Here is a 24,476-nt window from a genome sequence, read left to right as displayed (position 1 = left end):
TTGCAAAAAAGCCTGGTTCGTTTGAATCCTGATTAATTCCAGTAGATCCATGTTTTTGGAATGGTCTTCTCTGATTTGGTTCACGTAATCATTTAATCAGGTACTTAGTGCCGGTTGCAAAAAAGCCGGGTTATTTTCAATATTGATTAATTCCAGTAGATCCATGTATTTGAAATGGTCTTCTCTGATTTGGTTCACTTAATCATTTAATCAGGTACTTAGTGCCGGTTGCAAAAAAGCCGGGTTATTTTCAATATGGATTAATTCCAGTAGATCCATGTTTTTGAAATGGTCTTCTCTGATTTGGTTCACGTGAAATTAATCAGGATTGAAATTTAACCGGCTTTTGTGCAACCGGCACAAAATTTTTCATTACTCTGGGAATTAATCTCAATTTACTGTGATTGGATAGAACATTCCTGTATGAACTATTAATGTTATTACTAGTAGTTCTGTGAACAGTAGACCTCACACAGTATTTTCATCCTCAAGTACCTGATTGAGACTAATAGACCTTATGGAAATACAGCAATAGACTGGCTTCTCCACACATCTGTGTAATCACTTGTCAGCTGATTTATGATTAATAATTCTATTGTCTGATTTTTACTCTAATATTGGCGTATGAAGGAGTCTCATTTTTCCTTTTATATTATCCTTGAAATGCAAAATTTCCAAAAACCTTGTATATACGTCGACGCGCAATTAAAAAAGGAGCATACCTGTCAAATTTCATGAAAATCTATTACCGCGTTTCGCCGTAAATGCGCAACATATAAACATTCAAACATTAAGATAAATTCCAAACCGTCGACTTGAATCTTAGACCTCACTTCTTTCGGTCATTAATTTCTTCTTTCGTAATATATATTTTATGCTTTTGTACTCCAGAGCGAAGCTTGGTCCCCGATATTAAAAGATAAACTCACATCATTCCTAGTGCCCCTGACGAAATTCTCGCCCTGGATTCTGTTGACGAGGTCCCTGAGGATGGGTGCCGCGTCGCTCGTTAGCTGCAGGTCGACTAGAGCCAGACAGTACTTGGCTTGGATGTTCCTCATGTCACCGCTCTTCACCTGAAGACAGGAGTCGAAGTCTCCCAGCTGATTGGCATTACCCGAGAAAAGGCCTGAGCCCAGTTTTGCCGTTGCGTCCCACACTTCAATCAAAAACAATTAACATTTACTTTTTGTGTAGTTGAGAGGTTGATATTGTGGTAATTATTATATTGTGGTTAACATTTACTTCTTGTGTAGTTGAGAAGTTGATATTGTGGTAATTATTCTCATATTGAATGAAAAAGACTAAGAAATTTTCAAAAAACCACAGTTTTTTATTCAAGAATTAATTCAACGAAATCTATACATTGTTTAAGTGACTCATATGGAACCAACAACAAAACGTTCAATAAAACTTCAGAATATTGCCTTTAAATATCATGAATACATTATCTAAAGACAGAAAGTTAAAATTTTCTTTTATAAATAGGAACATTGTATATGTTAGCTTCATCCAATAGATATAAATAAATGTTAACTTGAATGAAAAAAACTAAGAAATTGTCAAAAAACCACATATTTATTGATACTTAGGAAGACCGGTTTCGGTTATTACACCATTGTCAATCTCTGATAACTAAATCTAAATACAAGAGCAGCAGAATTTATACTAGTAGGCGAGTACTACTATTGGTCAAGGGCATGAACGCCTGCCATTGGTCCAGCCATACAGTCTCCTCCCACTCAACGGTGTGACAAAATGGCGGCTTTTAAGCAACAGAATCGCAATGATAACAAAATTTAAAAACGTTAATGCTAAAAACGTTTTTCTTGGTTCTTATTTTGTACTGAAAGTGAATTTTGTTATCATAGAGATTCTGTTGCTTAAGCCGCCATTTTGTCACACCGTTGAGTAGGCCTGCCATTAGAAAGACCGGTTTCAGTTATTACACCATTGTCAATCTCTGATAAACTAAAACTAAGTACAAGAGCTGCAGAATTTATACTAGTAGGTGAGTACTGCTATTGGTCAAGGACATGAACGCCTGCCATTGGTCCAGCCATACAGTCTCCTCCCACTCAACGGTGTGACAAAATGGCGGCTTAAGCAACAGAATCGCAATGATAACAAAATTTAAAAACGTGAACGCTAAAAACGTTTTTATTTTGTACTGAAAGTAAATTTTGTTATCATAGCGATTCTGTTGCTTAAGCCGCCATTTTGTCAAACCGTTGAGTAGGAGGAGACTGTCTGGCTGGACCAATGGCAGGCGTTCATGCCCTTGACCAATAGCAGCACTCGCCTACTAGAATAAATTCTGCTGCTCTTGTATTTAGTTTTAGTTTATCAGAGATTGACAATGGTGTAATAACTAAAACTGGTCTTCAAAAGTATCAATAAATCTGTGGTTTTTTGACAATTTCTTAGTCTTTTTCATTCAAGTTAACATTTATTTATATTTATTGGATGAAGCTAACATACAATGTTCCTATTTATAAGAATATTTTAACTTTCTGTCTTTAGATACTGTATTCAAAGGTAATATTCTGAAATTTTATTGAACGTTTGTTGTTGGTTCCATATGTGTCACATAAACAATGCATAGAATTGGTTGAGTTAATTCTTGAATAAAAAACTGTCTTTCGTTTCATACCTGGTTACAATCAGTTGTAGCTTGAACTAGAATAGAATAGAATAAAAAGCTGTTGCTATGCGTTCCACTTGTCTTGAATAATAGATGGAATTTGTTGAATGGATTTTTAAATAAAAAGTTTTGCAATCTGTATCATACTTGAACAATATAAATATGCTAGGTTTATGCTGAACAATACTACTGAACAACATAGAAATGCGTTTAGAATGTCGTAATAAATGAAATACAAGATTTGATCATTCTTGAACTTGACACTTAGGCTAGTTCTGCTCCAAAGCAACTCCTTCATACTTCAACAAGAGACAAAATAGTTCAGTTATAACTAGTAGTTCTGTGTACAGTAGACCTCACGCAGTATTGAACACTTAGGCTAGAACTTGACACTTAGGCTAGTTCTGCTCCAAAGCAACTCCTTCATACTTCAACAAGAGACAAAATAGTTCAGTTATAACTAGTAGTTCTGTGAACAGTAGACCTCACGCAGTATTCTCATCCACAAGTACCTGATTGAAACTATAGACCTTATGGAAATACAGCAATAGACTGGCTTCTCCACACATCTGTGTAATCACTTGTCAGCTGATTTATGATGAATAATTCTATAGTCTGATTTTTACTCTAATATGGGCGTTTGAAGGAGGCTCCTTTTTCCTTTTATATTATCCTTGAAATGCAAAATTTCCAAAAAACCTTGAATACACGTCGACGCGCAATTAAAAAAGGAACATACCTGTCAAATTTCATGAAAATCTATCACCGCGTTTCACCGTAAATGCGCAACATATGAAAATAAAAACATTTAAACATCAAGAGAAATGCCAAACCGTCGACTTGAATCTTAGACCTCACTTCGTTCGGTCAATTAGGTGATAACACATTCAGGTACAAAGCATATTTTTAAATAAAAACGTGAAAAATCATTGTATTCTGATTGCAGCATCTTATTTAGTCCACAAATTCTTCAGATAGGATTGATTTTTCCAAGAAAATAGCAACTTGTGAAAACTCATTTGTCTGAATACATTGGTTAGTACGGTAGTTCATTAATGATCGATGAATAATGCAATTTTCTGTTACTGTATTTATACTTACTTTGCAGCGACCATCTTTGAAAATTCTTCAAATCATGGAGGAACATTTGTGTATGCTGTTGACATAGACCGTTTCCCCCTGAAGGAGTGAAGACCAAATTCATCTGCCATGGAAACGTGATGTTGCTAGCCTCTGGCAGTCTATTTTCTCCAGTGGTCTCATTCTTTTTATCTGCAAAGAAACACATCTTACATCAGAGAGAATTTTCCCTATTTTTTTATGTATTACAACATTCTATTTTATTTCTCTCGCTGCTCTTTAGTGAGGTCCACGTTAATATTGGCTATTAACAGTTGATATCACATCAGATAGACCAGTTTCAGCAAGCTTCAATGAAAATCAGTGGAAAGGCAGAGAATCAGCAACGCTGCTCTCCTATCTTCCTCCACTGCCATTATAACGTGGACCTAACGATATTGGATATTCTTTACATTTTACATGCATCTGGAACTGAAGATCTACAATTCATTACTCTTTATTGATTTATACAATAAGTACATCATCAAAATGATAGGGAGAGAAAAAAATGAGGTAATCTTGTGCTATTCCTTTTCCAAATTTAGATAAGGTTACACACAGTCCGAAATAGGATAAGTCTTGTTCACTTCACAAAATGTTCAGTCCTTAATTATTTTTTCGCCCCACTTGGATGTAATGAGCTGGTTTTCGTGCGTCATATGGAGGCCGAAAATGATTGTTTTCTGACCAGGCCGGTAAAAGTTTTACGGCCCTAGGGCTGTAAAATAACCTTGAAGTCAGCTGATTCTGATTTGATGTGAACGTGTTTACAAAATGGTTTATGAAACGGAATCATTTTATGCTTCTAGAATTGAATAAACTATTCTGCAATAAGATACTATCATTTTATTTGGATGAATGAAATACAAATATTATATATAAACTATTCAAATTTGATTTTCAGAGTAGGATAGAACTTCTAACCTAAACTTCCACAGTCGACGACAACAAGCATTTTTGTGATTGGCCAAATTTCAAGTGTGCTAAAACAGCTGATCAAAAAACTTTCCATTATTTGTGTTTATCATTCAACAATTAAAACATTAATAATATCATCTTATTGTCATATGAAAGAATAAAAAAGTATAAACTCAACCTCCCACATAATTGAATCTTTAGGTTTATTATCTCTTAGGTTATTTAGACAAATCAGAATAAAAATACTTGGACAATTTCCTGATATTCAGATTACCTCAGATTTGCTAGAGCTATGACCTTCCAGTTTTGCTTTCGGAAGTGCTTAGTGAACAACTATTCTCATATTATACTGTATACTTATTGTTTTATTTTTTTGTGTGGCAAAAATGTGTTTCCCGCTCTCAATCTTGTCTAGTCCTCGGCCTACGGCCTCGGACTTGAAAACCGATTTCGCGAGCCGGAAAAGTCTCATTTTCGGCCCTAGGTGCGAAATATACTATTACAAAGAATAGGGAGAGAATAAATAAGGTAACCTTGTGCTATTCCTCTCCCAAATTTAGATTATACATAGTCCGAAATAAGTTAAGTCTTCACTTCAAAAAAATTCCATTCCTCATATTATTCTCTATGATATTTTATTATAATTATTTAATATCAAATAAATAGTTCAATTTCCAATTTTGAAAGATGGAGCTTCTACTCACCCATTATATCACAGTATACATACAGTATGGAAACTTGGCTAGTACCCTGTCGCAAAAATCCGCCATCTTGTTAGGAAGCGCCGCATTGTAATAGTATTGATGGTAGGTTCGGATCACTTTAATGATCCGGATTAATTGATCTCGTTCACTGCCACGAGCCAATCAGAAGACCAGGACTGGAACTTCCCAAGGCCACGTGACGTGTCTAGTATTTGCGCCATGTAAAAAGCATTGGTTAGATATGCGTTTCATTGACAGTTTCCATTCTGTATCTATTCTGTGATTATATTATTAGCATTGTCAGATATGCTGAAATTATCAGATGAATAATCTATCATCAATTTTAATGGAACTTTTACTCACCCATTAGAGTGTTAGCATTGTCAGCTATGCTAAAATTGTCAGATATGCTGAAATTATCAGATAAATAATCTATCATCAATTTTAATGGAACTTCTACTCACCCATTAGAGTGTTAGCATTGTCAGATATGCTGAAATTGTCGTCCACGAAATCATCTTGTATCTTATTAGAGTTGAGCAAAGGTGTCGCTTGCAAACTGCTCTTATCCACAGAAAACTCTATCGTAGGCTCACAACATGACTTTTGCAAATAAAAAATTGAAACTATCGCTAAACTAATATTTAAATTATAGTTTATGTTCACCATAGTTCTTTAGTATACACTACCAAAACAGGCACCGTAAGTCTCTAGGTAGATTGAGAGTAGACTTCTACTCAAATTAGTAGACGTATTGATCCCATTCTGTTGTTCAGAAATTGAATGGTCTTATCATATCAGCTATGAAGATTGGAGATTCTGGAAGATAGGAAACTATCAACTGTAGATATTTAGTTGCTTTTACTGTGCCTCACAGTTATTTGTTGTTAAATAAAATACTATATTTAACAACAAATTGTTAAATAGCTCGAGCTCCTCAAGGGTGTAATCAACAATTTGAGACAAACTGAAAACTTGACCTACTGGAATTTTGAATAATTTAGACTAGAACAACAACCATCCTTGGTAAATTGAGGATCTATATGCAAAATTTCAAATTGATCAGTCCAGTAGTTCAGACGTGATGATGCGTGATTCGTGAATTTTCTATCCCTTACGTGTATAAGCCAATTCTTTCCTTTATTATAAACCCTACAGAGACACCCTTTCTTTATGCTAACACAGTAGACACACTGGGGTTTTGAACACCCCAATTTAATTTTACATTTTTCTTTGAAAAATATGAAAAAAACAAGTACTTAGACCATACTTCATCATTTCTTAATAATTTTTGTTCGAAGTGCATACAGACATCAAAAGTAAAGCACTGCTTATCAATATTTATACTAATTTTAAAAGTACGTATTTTCCGCCCAAGTGTTGGAGCTCCTAATCCCGTTTGAACGAATGGCTTGATCATTGCCAATGACAACTTCATCAAAAACTAACGTCTCTTCATTTTATAGTTTTGAATCTCAAGTTGTAGAGAATCATAGCATTCATTCCAATCTGATCCATCATTACATACCACATTCGTAGTGACAATACAAGTGAATCGTTGTAATAAAAGTGTTTGATAAAAGTCCTACGTAAAAGACACTCTAGGGTGTTAGACACCCCAAACGAAGAACAAGATGAGCTGGTGACCTTGTAGAATGCTATTACTGACTGGAAGTGGTGGAGAGTAGTTGCCAATACTACAAACCTAATTTAGACTGGGCATAAATTCCCATCTGTTTGATATTGTCAACTGCAGAACAGAAAAAAAATCCCTGTGGTGCGAAACACCCCAGTGTGTCTCTTTAGGGTGAATTAAAGATTATAGACTGGCATTTAATCAAAAACTTGACGTACTGAAATCTAAAAGAATTCAAACAGTCCTATAACTATCCTTAATGAATTGAGAATCTATTATGCAAAATTACAAGTTAATCAGTCTAGTAGTTCAGACGTGATGATGCGTCATTCGTGGAATTCCTATACCGTACGTGTATGAGCCGATTCTTTTCTCCATTATACTACAGATTATTACCAAGTAAATTTAGGTACAGTTATGCATAAATTAATTGCAGTTAAGTGATCCTCTAATTCATCATCTTATATTAAAAACTATCATGAGAGTTATAAGTTTTTAAGTACCGTAGCCTATCTAATCATTCACTAAACCAGTGGTCGCCAAACAGTCGATCGCGAGCTACCGGTAGCTCGTGGGGTAGTTTTTGGTAGCTCACAGAAATGCTCGAGCTAAAGAATGTCGTCCAGTTTGAATATAAACACTTTCCCAGTCTGAAGAAAATCAATGACGAGAAAAATCCTCCACAGCACCTCAGCAATAACAAAGAATACGTTACAATTCTTTCAGACTTGAGACAACAGTTTGATCAACGATTTCAAGATTATAAAAGCATATCAAATATGGTACAATTTAAAAACTCTCTTTTGTAGAGATCTATGCAGAAGATTTTGCAGCTTGTGCTTACAAACATTTTGGTGGAGATCAGGCTTCAGTTCAAATAGAATTTTTGGATTTTCAAAATGATCTATCTCTCAGATCACTTTCTACTACTGGAAATATTTGTCCTCAAGTCCACAAAAAAAACTATCCAAATATTATTCATGTTGCATTGAGGTTGAAAGCCATGTTCTGCTTTACTTACTTGTGTGAAGCATCTCTTTAAAGTATGAAATTCTTAAAAAATCGATATAGGAACAGACTGACTGATGGACATTTGGACAACTGCATCAGAATGGCGGCTACAACATACATTCCAAACATCAAGAAAATACTTGATGACCAAAAAGAGTCCCACTGCTCTCATTGAAATGTACATTTCAACTTTTGTTATACTTTTTGCTATGAGATAAGTAGATTTCAACACTAGAAATGTATCTTAATAGGTAATAAAAGTTTGAAAATTTCATCTTGTGTACCGTACAATCTAATATTCGTTGGTAGCTCACTAGAAGGTTTATAAATGCTTTTCTAGCTCACAGGCTCATCAGTTTGGCGACCATTGCACTAAACTATATAAATTTGGTCACAAAAGTCATCACTCTCCCACTATGTAAGCTTAGGCCTAAGTCTAAATTTATTGAAGTAGCCAACTGGTATCCTTTGAACTATCTATTTGAATTTCAAGAAAGATGTGAATAATCTATAATATAATAAAGGAAAGCATTGGCTTATAACGTACGGGATAGGAAATCCACGAAAGTCGCATCGTCACGTCTGAACTATTATACTCTACTATTAACTTGAAATTGTGCATGTAGATTCATAATTTTCTGAGGACGTTTATAGTCCATTTAAAACTCTTCAAGATTTCAGTAGGTCAAGTTATCAGTTTGTCAAGATTTCAATTGAACACTTGCTGAGCACGGATCACCTGCTAGTGATTAATAAAACTTTCCTTGTGGTAGGGCAATCTTCCTTTTTAATTAGTTTAAGAAAATTAACAGAGCTAAGCCACAAACTATAGTATTACTGAGACACTGAGGCCCGGTTGCACAACCACCAGTTGAATTTAAACCGTGATTAATTTCACGAGAACCAATTAGAGAAGGCCTTTTCGATAAGACGGCTTCTCTGATTGGTTCTCGTAGAATTAATCACAGTTAAAATTCAAGCGGCTGCTGTGCAACCGGCACTGAGATTTCGAAAATAATGTTTTCCTATTAAAATAGGCCTAATATCGAGTAAATTTTTGCAATTCACAGATCTCTGAAATGTTCATATTTGAGAAGTTATTTGAATTAGATACTACAGTCATGTTATCAAGTAGATAAAATTTCCGAAAATAATGTTTTTCTATTAATGTAGGCTTAATATCGAGTAAATTTTTGCAATTCACAGAACTCTGAAATGTTCATATTTAAGAAGTTGAATTAGATAATTAGATACTGCAATGATGTTAAAAAGTAAAATTTCCGAAACACTCTCTACTAAAAGTCGTCACTTGGATTTTGACGAAAATATTATCTTTTAACTCCAAACTTTATGATACAGTAAATTTTCCGATTCTGATACTACCACTGGTACCACATGCATTTGGTGACATTTTCCAATATAACTTCACTTCACTTAGTGTATTATAATACACTATAATATAGGTAATTTACTCTACTAAATTTTATCATTCTATATAGCACTTGGGTTTGGATATTTCCCAATATCACTTCACTCTATATACACTACAATAGGTAATTTACTATACTATATTTTATCATTCTATATAGCACTTGGGTTTGGATATTTTCCAATATCACACTAATATACACTATAATAAATTATTTACTGTACTATACTCTATTATTCTATAAAACACTTGGGTTTGTTCAATTGATTTTCAACCCCAAAACCTCAATCCAGTGATTTTCCAATATCACACTACCCTATATACACTGAAATAAATGATGTACTTAACTATACTCTATTATTCTATGTAACATTTGGGTTTTGACAACCCCATGAAAAATAATTTCAACCCCAAAACTTAAATCCAGTGATTTTTCCCGTGTCTAACACTAGACTTGTATGGCAAACCTTTTTGTGAGATCGTTGACTCATGTATTTTGATAGAGGTACTTGCCTACTGAAAAGCTCATTTACAAACAATAACTGGATTCAATCACAATATAATAGCAAGTTAATTATTGAGCTATTTTATTTATTAATTGAAAACTAGTCGATTCTAGACTAAAATAAAATAGTTTCACTAGTAGAATAGTTTCGTAGCACCTCACTGCACAACACAATAGAGCAACTGAATTACCGTATTAACGAGCGAACTTTACCAGCTCTGCGTCTAACTCAATGGATATGAATAGACTCAGTCTCCAAGGGAATGCTAGCCTGTGTGTGTGTGTGTGTGAGGGTGCACACGAGAATCTGTGCGTGTGTGAGTGATGACACTCTTACCTCGTGATGACATCTTTTTATAGATTTACACTCAGTCGAAATTTGCAATGAGTGTTTCACTATTTTTTTAAGCTATATCAGATACAGTTTAGACTGTAATACATTGACTTGATGTCACATGATCATAGAAAAATAGAGACTTCAAATAAATTCTCTAAAATTTTGGGTTCACTTGAAGACTATCATTATATTCTCTTCGCTAGAATTAACTATCTATTCAACTGAATTTATCCCCGTATTTATCTATCCTATTATATTAAGCGAGCAATTTCTGTATTTATATCTCTGGTTATTTTTATACCTGGTTATTTCTATATCTGGTTATTTCTATATCTGGTTATTTATGTCTAACGGATCTCGAAAACGGCTCTGACGATTTCCACGAAATTTGGAACATAGTAGGTTTATGATATAAAGATTCGATTGCACTAGGTCTCATCCTTGGGAAAACTCGCTGAACGACATTGAAATGATAATTCATCCTTGACTGAAACAGCTGTGGATAGTAAAAAAGTGAGTGAGCGAGTGAGTATGTGAAAAATCAAAATATCGCTTCCCCGAAATTCATAAGATGACGTATAGCCAGCTGTGAATATGAAAACGATCATTTTTAAGAGTTGAGTTCTGTTTATCAATAAATAAAAATAACGAGGATGGTTAAAGGCCTATTTTGAATTCTTCAATATTTCAGTTGATTTCAAGTAAATATCCCATGGTATAGGTCGTTAATGTTCCAAATGCCAAGCCGATATTTTGTTAACTCAAGCCGATTACTGTATTTTATTACTGTTTTGTTGGGGTGAGAGTGTGAAAACGGCACAGTATGAGAGACTACCAGCGTTAAATAGCTTTACGAAAAATAACTACTAGGATTATAATCTTGAGTTGACAGTGAGTTGGAACATAAACGCTCTGCTCTATACCATGGGATGGATATCTACTAATGATATATTTTCTCAATGATAATACACTTTCACTACTCTTATTTACTATTTATCAGTGGATACAAAATTAGAAATCATATGAATATGATTGGGAAAGAATAACTGGCTTGGTCTAAGACTAAGTGGTTCAACTAAATCCAATTTATCCTCCAAACTCATATAATAATTCATGATGTTCCCAATAACCTTTCACTTTCTATAATACACTGTAACTACTTTATTTATTGATTCATATAATAAGTATATCATCAAAATGATAGGGAGAGAAAAAATAAGGTAACCTTGTGCTATTCCTCTCCCAAATTTAGATAAGGTTACACATAGTCCGAAATAGGTTAAGTCTTGTAGTTGTTGTTCACTTCACAAAATTTTCAGTCCTTAATTATTTTAACAAATTAGATTAAGATATTTCACATAATTAACACTAAAATAGGAAATATTCACATAAAGAAAGAAAAAATTTTGCAGGACCAAAAAAAAACTTAATATTCTGATTTACTACTCCGGTTAGGTCTACTTCTATTGAACTGAATCCAATTTATCTCATAAACACATATTTCAATCATGTTCTCCTCATTAACCTGTTACTTTCAGTACCTACGCAAATGTCTTGTTATTGCCAAACTTAAGCTCTCTTTAAATAGATCACAAGAAAAATATTAGGCCAATCTATTCTCTAGTGCGTCATCATTATAAAAGTTGTTCAACTCTCAGTTTAACTGTAAACATCTACAGTGAGGTCCACGTTATAATGGCAGTAGAGAAAGTTCGGAGAACAACGTTGTCGATCCTCTGTCATGTAAATGCGCCATCTGTAGACGGTAGCTGATACAGGTTATTGATGTAATATTAACGGTTCATTCTCATTTAAAATAATCAATTACATTTTATTAAGCAAGGAATTATATTTTTGAATGAATTCTCACAATTAAGACGAATTATATTGTTGATTATGTATCAATTCTACATTGTTGAAAGCGATCTGGTAACAGAGCAAAGCAATAACAGTCCACGTTATAATTTCAGTGTTTGATTAGCAATGGTATTGCTATCCTTGTCTATCATTCAACAAAGCGGATAGCGATATCTCTTTCTCGCTTTGCTCTGTTGCCAGATCGTATTTTAACAAGGTAGAATTGATACATATAATCAACAAAATATTTCATATTTATTATGAAATAAATTATTGAAAAATATAATTTCTTGCTTAGTAAAATATAATTGATTATTTTAAACGAGAATGAACAGGTTATATTACATAAATTAACCTGTATCAGCTACCATCCTTAGAAGGCATTGACAAGTCAAAGGTTCGGCAACGTTTTTCTCCTATCTTTCTCCACTGCCGTTATAACGTTGACCTCTTTATAGGTCTAGCCTATACGTTTTGAAGTATTTTATTAATGGTGTAAGACTTTTGACCCAAAATATTTCATAATTTTTTATAGTCACAAGCCACTCTTGTAGTAAACTCTGTATACGGAGAATACAGAATGTAGAATTTATTATGAATATAGGTAATGCAAAATATACGAATTTCCAAACTCTAATCAATGTTTCATAACTTTCAAATTAATTGTTTTTGGTGAAGCCCATATTATTACCCTTATCAAATATATTTTGTGAGAATCAGTCAATTATTTTGCAAAATAATTGACCGAGCGAAGTGAGGTCTAAGATTCAAGTCGACGGTTTGGCATTTCTCTTAATGTTTAAATGTTTATATGTTTATATGTTGCTCATTTACGGCGAAACGCGGTAATAGATTTTCATGAAATTTGACTGGTATGTTCCTTTTTTAATTGCGCGTCGACGTATATACAAGGTTTTTGGAAATTTTGCATTTCAAGGATAATATAAAAGGAAAAAGGAGCCTCCTTCATACGCCAATATTAGAGTAAGAATCAGACTATAGAATTATTCATCATAAATCAGCTGACAAGTGATTACACAGATGTGTGAAGAAGCCAGTCTATAACTGTATTTGTATAAGGTCTATAGTTTCAATCAGGTACTTGTGGATGAGAATACTGCGTGAGGTCTACTGTTCACAGAACTACTAGTTTATTATATGGATGATGTTCTTGAATATAATATGTTGGAGGGAATGGGAGTGAGAGAGAAAAATGGAATTAACGAGGAAAGAGAATGAAGATAATGAACTTGGAGAGAGAATAGAGAAAATAAAAGTAGAAAGAGGATAGAGAGGATAAAATTGAAGAGAGACTGAAGATAATGAACGAGGATAATGGGAGATAATAAAGATAATAGAGATAATAAGCGTGAATAGAGAATAAAGATAATAAACGTGAATAGAGAATAAAGAGAATAAAAGTGGAGAGAAAACTAATAGAGAGAAGAAATGTAGAGAGATCCTAGAGTTCATTATTAATTTAGAAAAATCAATTAGAGAAATATAGGTAGCCCACCTGTAGATCCATTATCTGGCTCAACGTACCAGAAATACCGTGGAGGAAGAAGAAGAAGGAGAAGAAAAGAGGAAAAATAAGAAGAAAAAGATGATGATGATGATGATGATGAAGAAGAAGAGGAAGAAGGATATGATTTGATATTAATAACATAGCTACAGTTTTATCGGATATGGAAATGTCCCAGAGATTGCAACTCCAAGACTCAAAATAAGCGACGTGTATGAATAACCATTCCCCTCTCCATCTTATCTATACATTCTCTCTAATTTTCCAAATTATCTCTTTATTTTTTAGGTAGTAATCCTACATCCTGCTGGCGGAAATTTGGCTATGATTGAACTGAGGTAATCAAATATTACTTGAAACAAAATTTTTCACCATTAAAAGCGTCTTAGTTACGTAATCATAATTCTATGTTAGTTCACTTAAATCACTCTGGGAAACTAAAACTGAATTCTAATCCTGGAATTATTTCTGAGCAGTATATTGCTCAGATTTACTTATACTAGTACTGGCCGTCAGGCTCGCTTCGCTCGCCGTATCCGTCTAGAAAGGGGGCTCCGCCCCCTGGACCCCCGACTGGATCGTCCAAGAGTAAGGTCAGCAAGCTCACTTCGCTCGCCTGCATTTCTCATTTAAGCATTTTTATGATATGTTAGAACGATCCAGTCGGGGGTCCAGACTAAACGTCTGGCTAAACGGATATGGCGAGCGAAGCGAGGAATAGCTCTGATTGAAGTAGCAGTGACCAATCAATTTTTCTGCGATAAATGCATTTCAATCTTCAACTTGGTGCCAACCTAACAAAGTCAACTGAACTTAATGCCAACCTGACAAAATTATTAATTTAGTTACCAGTTAACAACTGTTTCGAAGAGGTACTCTCTCTAGATTATAGTTCTATATTAACATATGGTATGGACATTTTTCAATTATAATTAACAGAATAAGAAGAATATACATGCTAGAAGACGAACTTGAAACCCTTAAAAACCACCCTTAGAGTTAAAATATTGCCAAAAGATTTCTTAGTGCGCCTCTAGAGGGCCAACTGAACATATCTACCAAATTTGAACGTTTTTGGTCCGGTAGATACTTAGTTCTGCGAGTGAGTGAGTGAGTCAGTCAGTCAGTCAGTCAGTCAGTCAGTGAGTGCCATTTCGCTTTTATATCTATATATATATATATATATATATATATATATAGATATGGCTAACTATTGTATTGATTTTGTAGTTTCAAATGAGAAAACAGTCAAGTCTTGAAGTATACCTAGAGCCTTGATAACTGTCAACCACTATTTAGAATCGATATATCACATCAAATACTACTGCTATCAGTACACAATTACTACTGAAGTCTCGATAACTTACTATTTAATATCGGGGACCGAGCTTCGCTCTGGAGTACAAAAGCATAAAAAATTCATCACAAAAGAAGAAATTATAATAACATTCATACAGAAATGTTCCATCTAATCACAGTAATTGAGATTAATTCCCAGAGGAATACAGAAATTTCCCTCACAAAGGCCCAGTTGCACAAAAGCCGGTTAAATTTCAATCCTGATTAAATTCACGTGAACCAAATCAGAGAAGACCATTTCAAAAAGATGGACTTACTGGAATTAATCAGGATTGATAATAACCCGGCTTTTTTGCAAACGGCACTAAATACCTGATTGAATGATTACAAAAGTTTAACAGCTGAGTCATAATTTTGACACAGTCCCACACACATGAACTCGCTCACTCACTTCCATCACCAACAGACGACGAAATAATTATTATCATCTGTTTTTCCAAGGATGAATAATGATTATCCTTTCAATGTCCTTTAGCGAGCTTCCTCAGGGATGAGAGCTAGTGCAATCGAATCTTTATATTATAAACCTACTATGTTCTGAATTTGGTGAGAATTGTTAAAGCCGTTTTCGAGATCCGGTTAAATACAAACATATAAACATCTAAAAATCCAAACATCTAAACATCTAAACATATGAACAGAAGTTGCTCGTTTAATAGTATATAGTGAGGTCCACGTTATAATGACAGAATTTGATCAACTTTGGTTTTGCTATCCTAGTCTATCATTTGACAAAGCCGGTGGTACTATCCTTTTCTAGGTCCACAACTATGCCAATTATTTTTTGACAGTGTAGAATAGTATATTTCGCACCTAGAGCAGAAAATGAGATTTTTCCAGCTCGAAATCGGTTTTCAAATCCGAGGCCGTAGGCCGAGGACTAGAAAAGATTGAGAGCTGGAAAAACATTTTTGCCCGTGGTGCGAACGATATTTTTCGCCACACTACAGGTATTGCTGACAAAATAAATAATAAAGAATACTCGTTAAGCTATCGTACCTATCTCTTGATTTTAGTGGTAGAAGATTTGCAGTCAGGATTCTTTTAAAATTTCACTTGGAATACCACAGTCATCTTCAAGCATCTTTGAAAATTCGGAATGCACTAATCAACAATAAATAATTGAATAAAACTGGTTGCGAAGCGAATTAGTTTGATTCGAAACTGGAACTGAAATCATGGCGACTTCAGCTGATGATGAAAGTGCACACTCGCCCGATCTAGCGGATGACTTATTAACTACTTCCATGAGCGGCTGGAAAGAGACAACTTTCTGGCCTAGACCGGAAAAGAAACCCTTTTCTGACGTCGTCTGCAAACAAGGTCTTTCAGATCTACGTAGGGACTGGAAAACAGCTGCTTTCTGTGCAGTGTGACGAAAATATAATTAATTAATGCAGAGAATCGGCATCGCTATTCTTTTATCTTTATCCACTGCCATTATAACGTGGACCTCACTATAGGATGTAGGAATTATTGAAAAAGTTTAGCAGCTGCGTTAACACCAAAGGTATAAACATAATGTTGATAACTTAATCCTTTTACGATTCTATTAGATTGAACATAACTTGTCATACACATGATGAACATACCCGTTCAATCTAAAGGTGCGTACAGATATACGCGCCGCAAACATGAGCAATTCACTTTTAATCAGCTGACTATATCTGTATTTTTACAGAAACGGTAAGATACAGATATAAAAAGCTTGGCATCAGCTGATTAAAAGTGATTTGCTCATGTTCGCGGCGCGTAGATCTCTACGTACCTTAATAGAATCTTCAAGGATTAAGTTATCAACAAGTTGTTAATAGCTTTAGTGTAAACGCAGCTTTACTGATACTAGAGAGGTTTGAGTCATCCGTTTGTGGGTTTGTTCAAAGATAACTTTAACTTTGAAAATGAGACAACTTATCTCTGACTTGACGAATAGGTCATAGTCATAAGGATAAATATAATATACGATAGATGTATTGAACAATACATAAGTTGCTATATCGTATATTCTTCTCATCTTCCAATAAATAACTATTCCTATAGGAGAAATCTGGTGTGGTACACTTACACAACTTTCCTTGCTCATATTTTGAAACTACGATCAGACTTCTGTATATGTGTATATATAATATTTCAGAGTACTTTTTCCTTTGTGTAAATTGTGAAATTCGATGATTATTTTAGTCGTCATTTTTTTAAAGTCGTCAAAACAGCTGTTCTACAGATGAAATATCTCGACTATGTGTTCTTTTTATGAAGTGAGCTACCTACCTACCTCAAGCACGAGAAGGAGGTTACAAAGTAAATTTCTCAAGGATGGGGTGGACCCCCTGTTAGTTTCTAAAGGAGGAGACTCATGCTAGTTAATAGAGCTGATATATAAAAGTATACAGGGTATGAATTTGAAAAAAATCGGTGAAGTCATTTTTGAGAAAATCGTGATAGAAATTTAACAAAATTCATTCTTCCCAGGAATATTACGAAGCTCCTCCAATTTTCTCAGAAATGAGACTCATGTCAGTTGATAGGGCCTATAAATAGCTATCTAGGGTATAAATTTGAAGAAAATCATTAAAGCCGTTTTCAAGAAAACCGTGGAAAATATGTTTTTTTAGCCAATATCCGCCATCTTTTCTGCCATTTTGAATTGAATTCTATTGAATTTCCTATTGTCGAATCCTCATGGTATAAGGAGCTTAAGTTTAAAATTTCAAGTCAATCGATTAATTAGGAATGGATTTATCGTGTTCACAGACACACACACACCCACACACACAGACCAACACCCAAAAATCATGTTTTTGGACTCAGGGGACATTAAATCTCTGAACTCAGGCAACGTATAGAAAACATGAAATTAGGGTATCTTAAATTTTTTGGAAAGCAATACTCTCCTTACCTATGGTAATAGGGCAAGGAAAGTAAAAATTAGTCTATAGTATAGGCTAACGTTCTTCCTCTCTATTTTATTTTATTCTTGAGAATTCGGAATTGAGGTTAGACTGAGAGCATCTCAACTTGAAAGTGAATAAGATAGGGTAGGTTCAACCATGGAGGTGATGCTTATAATAGAATCCTTGTCAGGAGCCAAAATGGCGTCTAGCCAATTTGGAGAAGAATAGGTACAGTTGAGGTCCACGTTATAATGGCTGTGTTTAATTGGCAATGGTATTGCTATCCTTGTCTATCATTCAACAAAGTGGATAGCGCTATCTCTTTCTTGCTTTGCTCTGTTGCCAGATCGTCTTTCAGCAATGTAGAATTAATAATTAATCAACAAAATCTTTCATCTTGATTATGTAAATTCATTATGAAATCAACGAAAAATATAATTTCTTGAAATATAATTGATTATTTCTAACAAGAATGAACAGTTGATATTACGTCAATAAACCTGTATCAGCTACCGTCTATAGGAGGCATTGACAAGACAGAGATTCGGCAACGTTGTTCTTCTATCTTTCTTCACTGTCATTATAAAATGGACCTCATCATAGTATCATTTGTCAGTGACAGTTTGTACTACCTGTATATTTACAGATCTAATTGATTGATTGAGTACTTTATTTATGTAGATTACAATATATACTGTCTTATACACTTATATACAATAGCTTACAATACAGCAAAATTATAGATGAATTTACATGATATAGACTAAGAAAATAATTATTGAACTGTATATGATATGAAAAAGCAATTTGTAATATAATAGCTATAGATAATAATTATATTGTTATACATCTACATAAATTGGCGGAGCTTTGGACATATCAATGTCCATTCTTCTAATATGAGATTATTGAAATGAAAATCGTATTGCTATACGACAGCATTGATCAAAATTGGTGTTGCTATCTTTGTATATCATCCAACAATATATAATTGGGTAATGTCTCTACATTGTTGAAAAACTATCTGGCATCGTTGCGGAGCTAGAAAGGGATAGCGCTATCTGCTTTGTTGAATGATAGACAAGGATGGTAACACCAATGTTAATCAAATATTGCCTCAAATAACGTGAATTTCACTATGAATTATTATTATCACTGTGAATATTTCCTATTTTAGTGATAATAATGTTAAATATTTCTTCTATGTTTGGTTTTTTATCATCTAAATTCAAAATTCCACTTTGTAAGAAAAATTGAGGACTAAAAATTGTGTGAAGTGAACAACTTCAATACTTAATCTATTTCGGACTATGTGTAACCTTATCTAGATTTGGGAGAGGAATAGCGCAAGGTTACCTTATTTTTCTCTCCCTATCATTTTGATGATGCACTTATTGTATGAACTAGCCGTCAGGCTCGCTTCGCTCGCCATATCCGTCTAGCCAGGGGGCTGCGCCCCCTGGACCCCCGACTGGATCGACCGAGGATGAAATCAGCAGGCTCGCTTCGCTCGCCTGCATTTTTCATTTGAGCATTTTTATCATATGTTGGGACAATCCAGTCGGGGGCCAGACCAAACGTCTGGCTAAACGGATATGGCGAGCGAAGCGAGCCTGACGGCTAGTAATATAATATTCCCAGGATTGAAGTAGCAGTGCCCAATCAATTTTTCCGCGATAAATGCATTTAAATCTTCAACTTGGTGCCAACCTAACAAAGTCAACTCAAATTAATGCCAACCTGACAAAATTATTAGTTTAGTTGCCAGTTAACAGCTGTTTCGAAGAGGTACTCTATCTAGATTATAGTTCTATAGTAACATATGATATGGAAATTTCAATTATAATTAAGAGATTGGGAGAAGAAGAATATACATGCTAGAAGACGAACTTTAAACCCTTAAAAACAACTCTTAGAGTTGAAATATTGCCAAAAGATTTCTTAGTGCGCCTCTAAAGGGCCAACTGAACATTGCTACCAAATTTGAACGTTTTTGGTCCGGTAGATTTTTAGTAATGCGAGTGAGTGAGTCAGTCAGTCAGTCAGTCAGTCAATCAGTGAGTGAGTGCCATTTCGCTTTTATATATAGATTAATCAATAGGTTGTCTTTTAGTTGTGCAGCTTATACAAGTATGGAAACGATATCTACAGTATTTCTGTAAGGATATCAGTGTAGGATTACATAAATTAATAGTTTTCTCCATAGTATAAAGGTGTTTCCTTTATACTGGAGATGCTAAATCGTTACTTATATAACTTGATTTAATCCTGGATTAGTTTAAACTTGGTTCAGTTGGTTTCTTGGTACAGTTTCAATTAATTTTTCCTACAGTCACGTTGAAAAGTGGCCATTGCTGCACTGATTACAGAACGCAAAGAATCACTTTTCCGCTCTAGTGCGGGAAAAATTTTTCTGCACTCCAGATTTGCAACATGGCAACGCAAAATACTTAGTAGGTTATATGGAGCAACAGTGCAGCAAAATCAAAATGAAGTTGGTAACAGTGACTGCTGTGGCTGCTATAGTGAGCAGAGGTGCAACCAAGCACAACGCGCTAATTATTATTCATTATATATTATAACCAAGGACAACATTTTTATTCAATTTGACAATAAATTAAGGTTTTTATCAATAATAAAATTACACAGAAAAACATTTGATGCATTTCAGGCAATTTTACCCATAATTACCCACTTTTCATATTCAATGGTAACTGTAGGAAAAACTTAATGTGAAATACGTGCGCAAAGTTCCTCTGCTGCACTCAACAAACCATTCCGCCCTCGCCTACGGCTCGGGCGTAAACGTTTCTTTCGGTGCAGCAAACTGTCACTTTGCGCACTAGTTGCACAAATAACTATTACAAATGATTAGTCGTAAAAAAATCTTCTAATTTTCTAGGAGCTGGTCTATAAGTATTAATTGAAAGGACGTCATACTAATAATCCAGTGGAAGGAACTAAGGATGAAAACATTTAAGGATAACTTGGTAATTCATTTGAAGGCTTTAAGGATGTTATAGTAATTCCATCAAGTATTATAAGGCCTCTCAATAGAACTATTGATAGGTTTATAAAGTATTGTAGCTCACTAGTGAGGTCCACGTTATAATGGCAGTATTTGATCAACATTGGTGTTGCTATCCTTGTCTATCATTCCACAAAGCAGATAGCGATATCCTTTTCTAGATTGTAACGAGGACCTCACTATACCAATCACGCTTCCTAAACACCTTTTATGAACAGACAAAAATGAAGAAATCATATCTGAAACAAAAACTACAATAATTATAACATCCTTTTCAGATGTCACTATTTTTTCTAGCATGAAGGAAATCACCAGCATTGATTATCCATGGTGCCACTGGCAAGAAGAATAAGAATAAGAAGAAGAAAAAAAGAAGAAAAAGTAGAAGAAGAACACAGAAGGAAAAGCATGAGAAGATACGTGAAGAGGAATACCACAATAGAGAAAAAAGGAGATAGAAGAGGAAGCAGAAGATAGGAGAATAAAGAGAAGACAGGAAGAGAAAAGGAAGAAGAAGTCAGGAGGAGGAGAAGAAAAAGAATATATGAGAAGGGAAAGAAGAGAGAAGAAAAAGGAGGATAGGAGGAAGAAAAAGGAGGATAGGAGGAAGAAGAAGAAGAAGAAGAAGAAAAAACAGAAAGTTGGACTAACGAAAGGATATTGCTCAGTTATGACCAATAACACCATTCTTTCTTTTTGTCAATAGGTCTTTGTTTTCAGGCAATTGTAATAATAATTATTCTTTAAGGCCTTTATATGAATGATTGTAATTCTGAATGAGCGCGGTTTGCGTTAATTTATTCAACAAGGTCCACTTGCAACACAACGAGCTATTATCAAAACTAGTTGCAATTCAGAGCTGAACCAGTTAACGGTTAAACTTGAATAATTAATTTCGTTTTTTTCTTGAGAAATTAGATTAACGGATTAATTTCTCGTGAAACGTGAGTGTGGTTAACTTGTTGACCACAAGGTCAACTGTTGGTTTGGGTTTGGTGTTGGATGAACTGATTGAACGATCGTATCGAGTTCTTACTGATTACTACAGTGAGGTACACGTTAGAATGACAGTGGAGAACAACGTTGCCGATCCTCTGTCTTGCTAATGCCTTCTATGGAGGGTAGCTGATACAGGTTTACTGATAAACTAATCAATTTATAATAATCAATTTAATTTTATTAAGCAAGAAATTATATTTTTCAATGATTTCATAATGGTTTTTCAAGATGAAATATTTTGTCAAATAATTATTAACTCTATATTGTTAAAAGACGATATGGAAACAGAGCAGAGTGAGAAAGAGACACACTATCCACTTTTGTGTTTGGGAGTTATCACACAGACTGTCTGTCCTTTTTGCGCCGACACTTGATTTCAGCTGTCTTGAATTTTGATCCTAACTTATTAGAATCTATTCTATAGTTTCTATTCTCTTCTATTTTATTTCAACTCATAACTTTATATATCTATAGTGAGGTCCACGTTATAATGGCAGTGTTTGATTAGCATTGGTGCTGCTATCCTTGTCTATCACTGAACAAAGTGGATAGCGTTATCTCTCTCGCCTTGGTCTGTTGCCAGATTGTCTTTTAGCAATGTAGAATTAATAATAATAATAATTAACAAAATATCTCATCTTATTATGAAAAATTATTATAAAATTATTGAAAAATATAATTTCTTGCTTGATAATAGTTATTTGTATATCTAGAGTGAAAAGTATGACTTTTTCTCCCTGAGGGAAGAAGTTTGAAGCCCGAGGCGAAGCCGAGGGCAACAATTTTCCTGAGGGAGAAAAAGTATTTTTCGCTCGTGATGTACACAACATTTTTCCTCCATCTACATTTTTTTATAGAAAATGCAAATTAAATCATTCTAATAACTTACGTATTGGTGACAATGTTTCCTATCAACATAACCTAAAATCTAAAACCTAAAAACCGGTCATCTGATAGGCACTGCTGATTGCGCTATCTATCGGCCAAAGTTGTAACAATCATATCAGCTGAGCTACCAAAAATGGCTGACTCCAGATCACGCGGTTCATATTTGAATTGCAGAATGCAGATCAAAAATATTTGTTGGCTGGTATTTTGAATAGAATACGATATTTTAAAAATTGTATAAATTTTTATCATCTACTAATATTAAGAATATAATATCATACAAACATATATTTCATGAGTTGATCAAATTTCTGGTTGTGGTATTGAATTCAGTTGACTCAATGACAGACACCTCTATTACGCTTTCTCATCTGAGCTTAGACCTTCTAACCTATTATCATGTAAGTTTTTAAAATAGAGATGCTTCCCATGTTATTTAAATGGAGTCACTTTTACTCCCTAGGGAGTTTTTCTGTTTTTTACTACCTAGAGCGAAAAAGTGACACTTTAGTATTATGTTTCAGGGAGTAAAGTAAGTACTTTAGAGAGTAGGTGGAGGAAAAATAATATAATTGATTATTTTAAACGAGAATGAACAATTAATATTACATCAATAAACCTGTATCAGATACCGCCTATAGAAGGCATTTACAAGACTGAGGATCGGCAACGTTGTTCTCCTATCTTTCTCCACTGCCATTATAACGTGGACCTCACCATACACATACGGAATATGCTATAAAGCTCTATTTCTATTGACTTACATATAATTACAAATTGTAGAATTCATAATCAGTACAATAGTTCGTGAGCGAGTTCTCCAGCCAAGGGGGCTCAATAGTTTAACACAGTTTAATTAAGGTAATCGACTAGCTATCGGGAGTCAGCCTCACAAATGTTATGAATATTGTAAAAATATGAGCCAATAACTGGAGCCACCTACCGGCAGAATTGGGAACTACACCAGTAGGCTTCCCAATCCACCAATCAGAATAGAGAATGGGTGCTGGTAGGCGTGGCTTGTTACCATTAGTCCGTTATTCTCATGTCATAATTTTATCAATCTCTATCAATCACTCTGACTCACTCTGACTCACACTGTCTCTCTCTCAATTAGTAGAGAGTTAGTGGGGAGGATATTTTTAATATTCTTTCCGAAGAATGGACATTGATATGTCCAAAGCTCCGCCAATTTATGTAGATGCATAACAATATAATTATTATCTATAGTTATTATATTACAAATTGCTTTCTCATATCATATACAGTTCAATAATTATTTCCTTAGTCTATATTATGTAAATTCATCTATAATTATTTTGCTCTATTGTAAGCTTTTGTATATAAGTGTATAAGCCAGTATATATTGTAATCTACATAAATAAAGTACTCAATCAATCAATCTCTCTCCCACTCACTCACACTCTCTGTTTCTCTCCCGGTCGTGTGAAGGATATTTGTCGTGAAGGATATTTTTATATCCTTTTCAGAGAATCGACAATTATTATTTTTTGAAAAAACCGCTGATTCATGTAGAAACATCACAGTAAGTTATATTATATTATCGTTATTAAATTTTGAATAATACTTTTTCACACTTTGTTGAACTCGTTGAATGTTTAGCAA

The 24,476-nt window shown here is 34.3% G+C and overlaps 1 protein-coding gene across 1 annotated transcript in view; it reads right to left on the bottom strand.

Moving 5' to 3' along the window:
• Positions 1-10,216, bottom strand: part of LOC111048694 (nose resistant to fluoxetine protein 6) — a 46,731-nt gene extending 36,515 nt beyond the window's left edge. The window contains 4 exon segments of the mRNA XM_039439416.1: positions 930-1,159; positions 3,746-3,916; positions 5,850-6,204; positions 9,929-10,216. Of these exon segments, the coding sequence (XP_039295350.1) occupies positions 930-1,159; positions 3,746-3,916; positions 5,850-6,054 (606 nt within the window). The 5' untranslated portion in view covers positions 6,055-6,204; positions 9,929-10,216.
• Positions 10,217-24,476: the final 14,260 nt, after the last annotated feature.

This window comes from Nilaparvata lugens, chromosome 12 (genome assembly GCF_014356525.2).
Source record: "Nilaparvata lugens isolate BPH chromosome 12, ASM1435652v1, whole genome shotgun sequence".
In the NCBI taxonomy this organism is placed as follows: domain Eukaryota; kingdom Metazoa; phylum Arthropoda; class Insecta; order Hemiptera; family Delphacidae; genus Nilaparvata; species Nilaparvata lugens.
The sequence above is the reverse complement of the archived record's forward strand: the minus strand, read 5'-3'. Positions and strand labels throughout refer to the sequence as shown.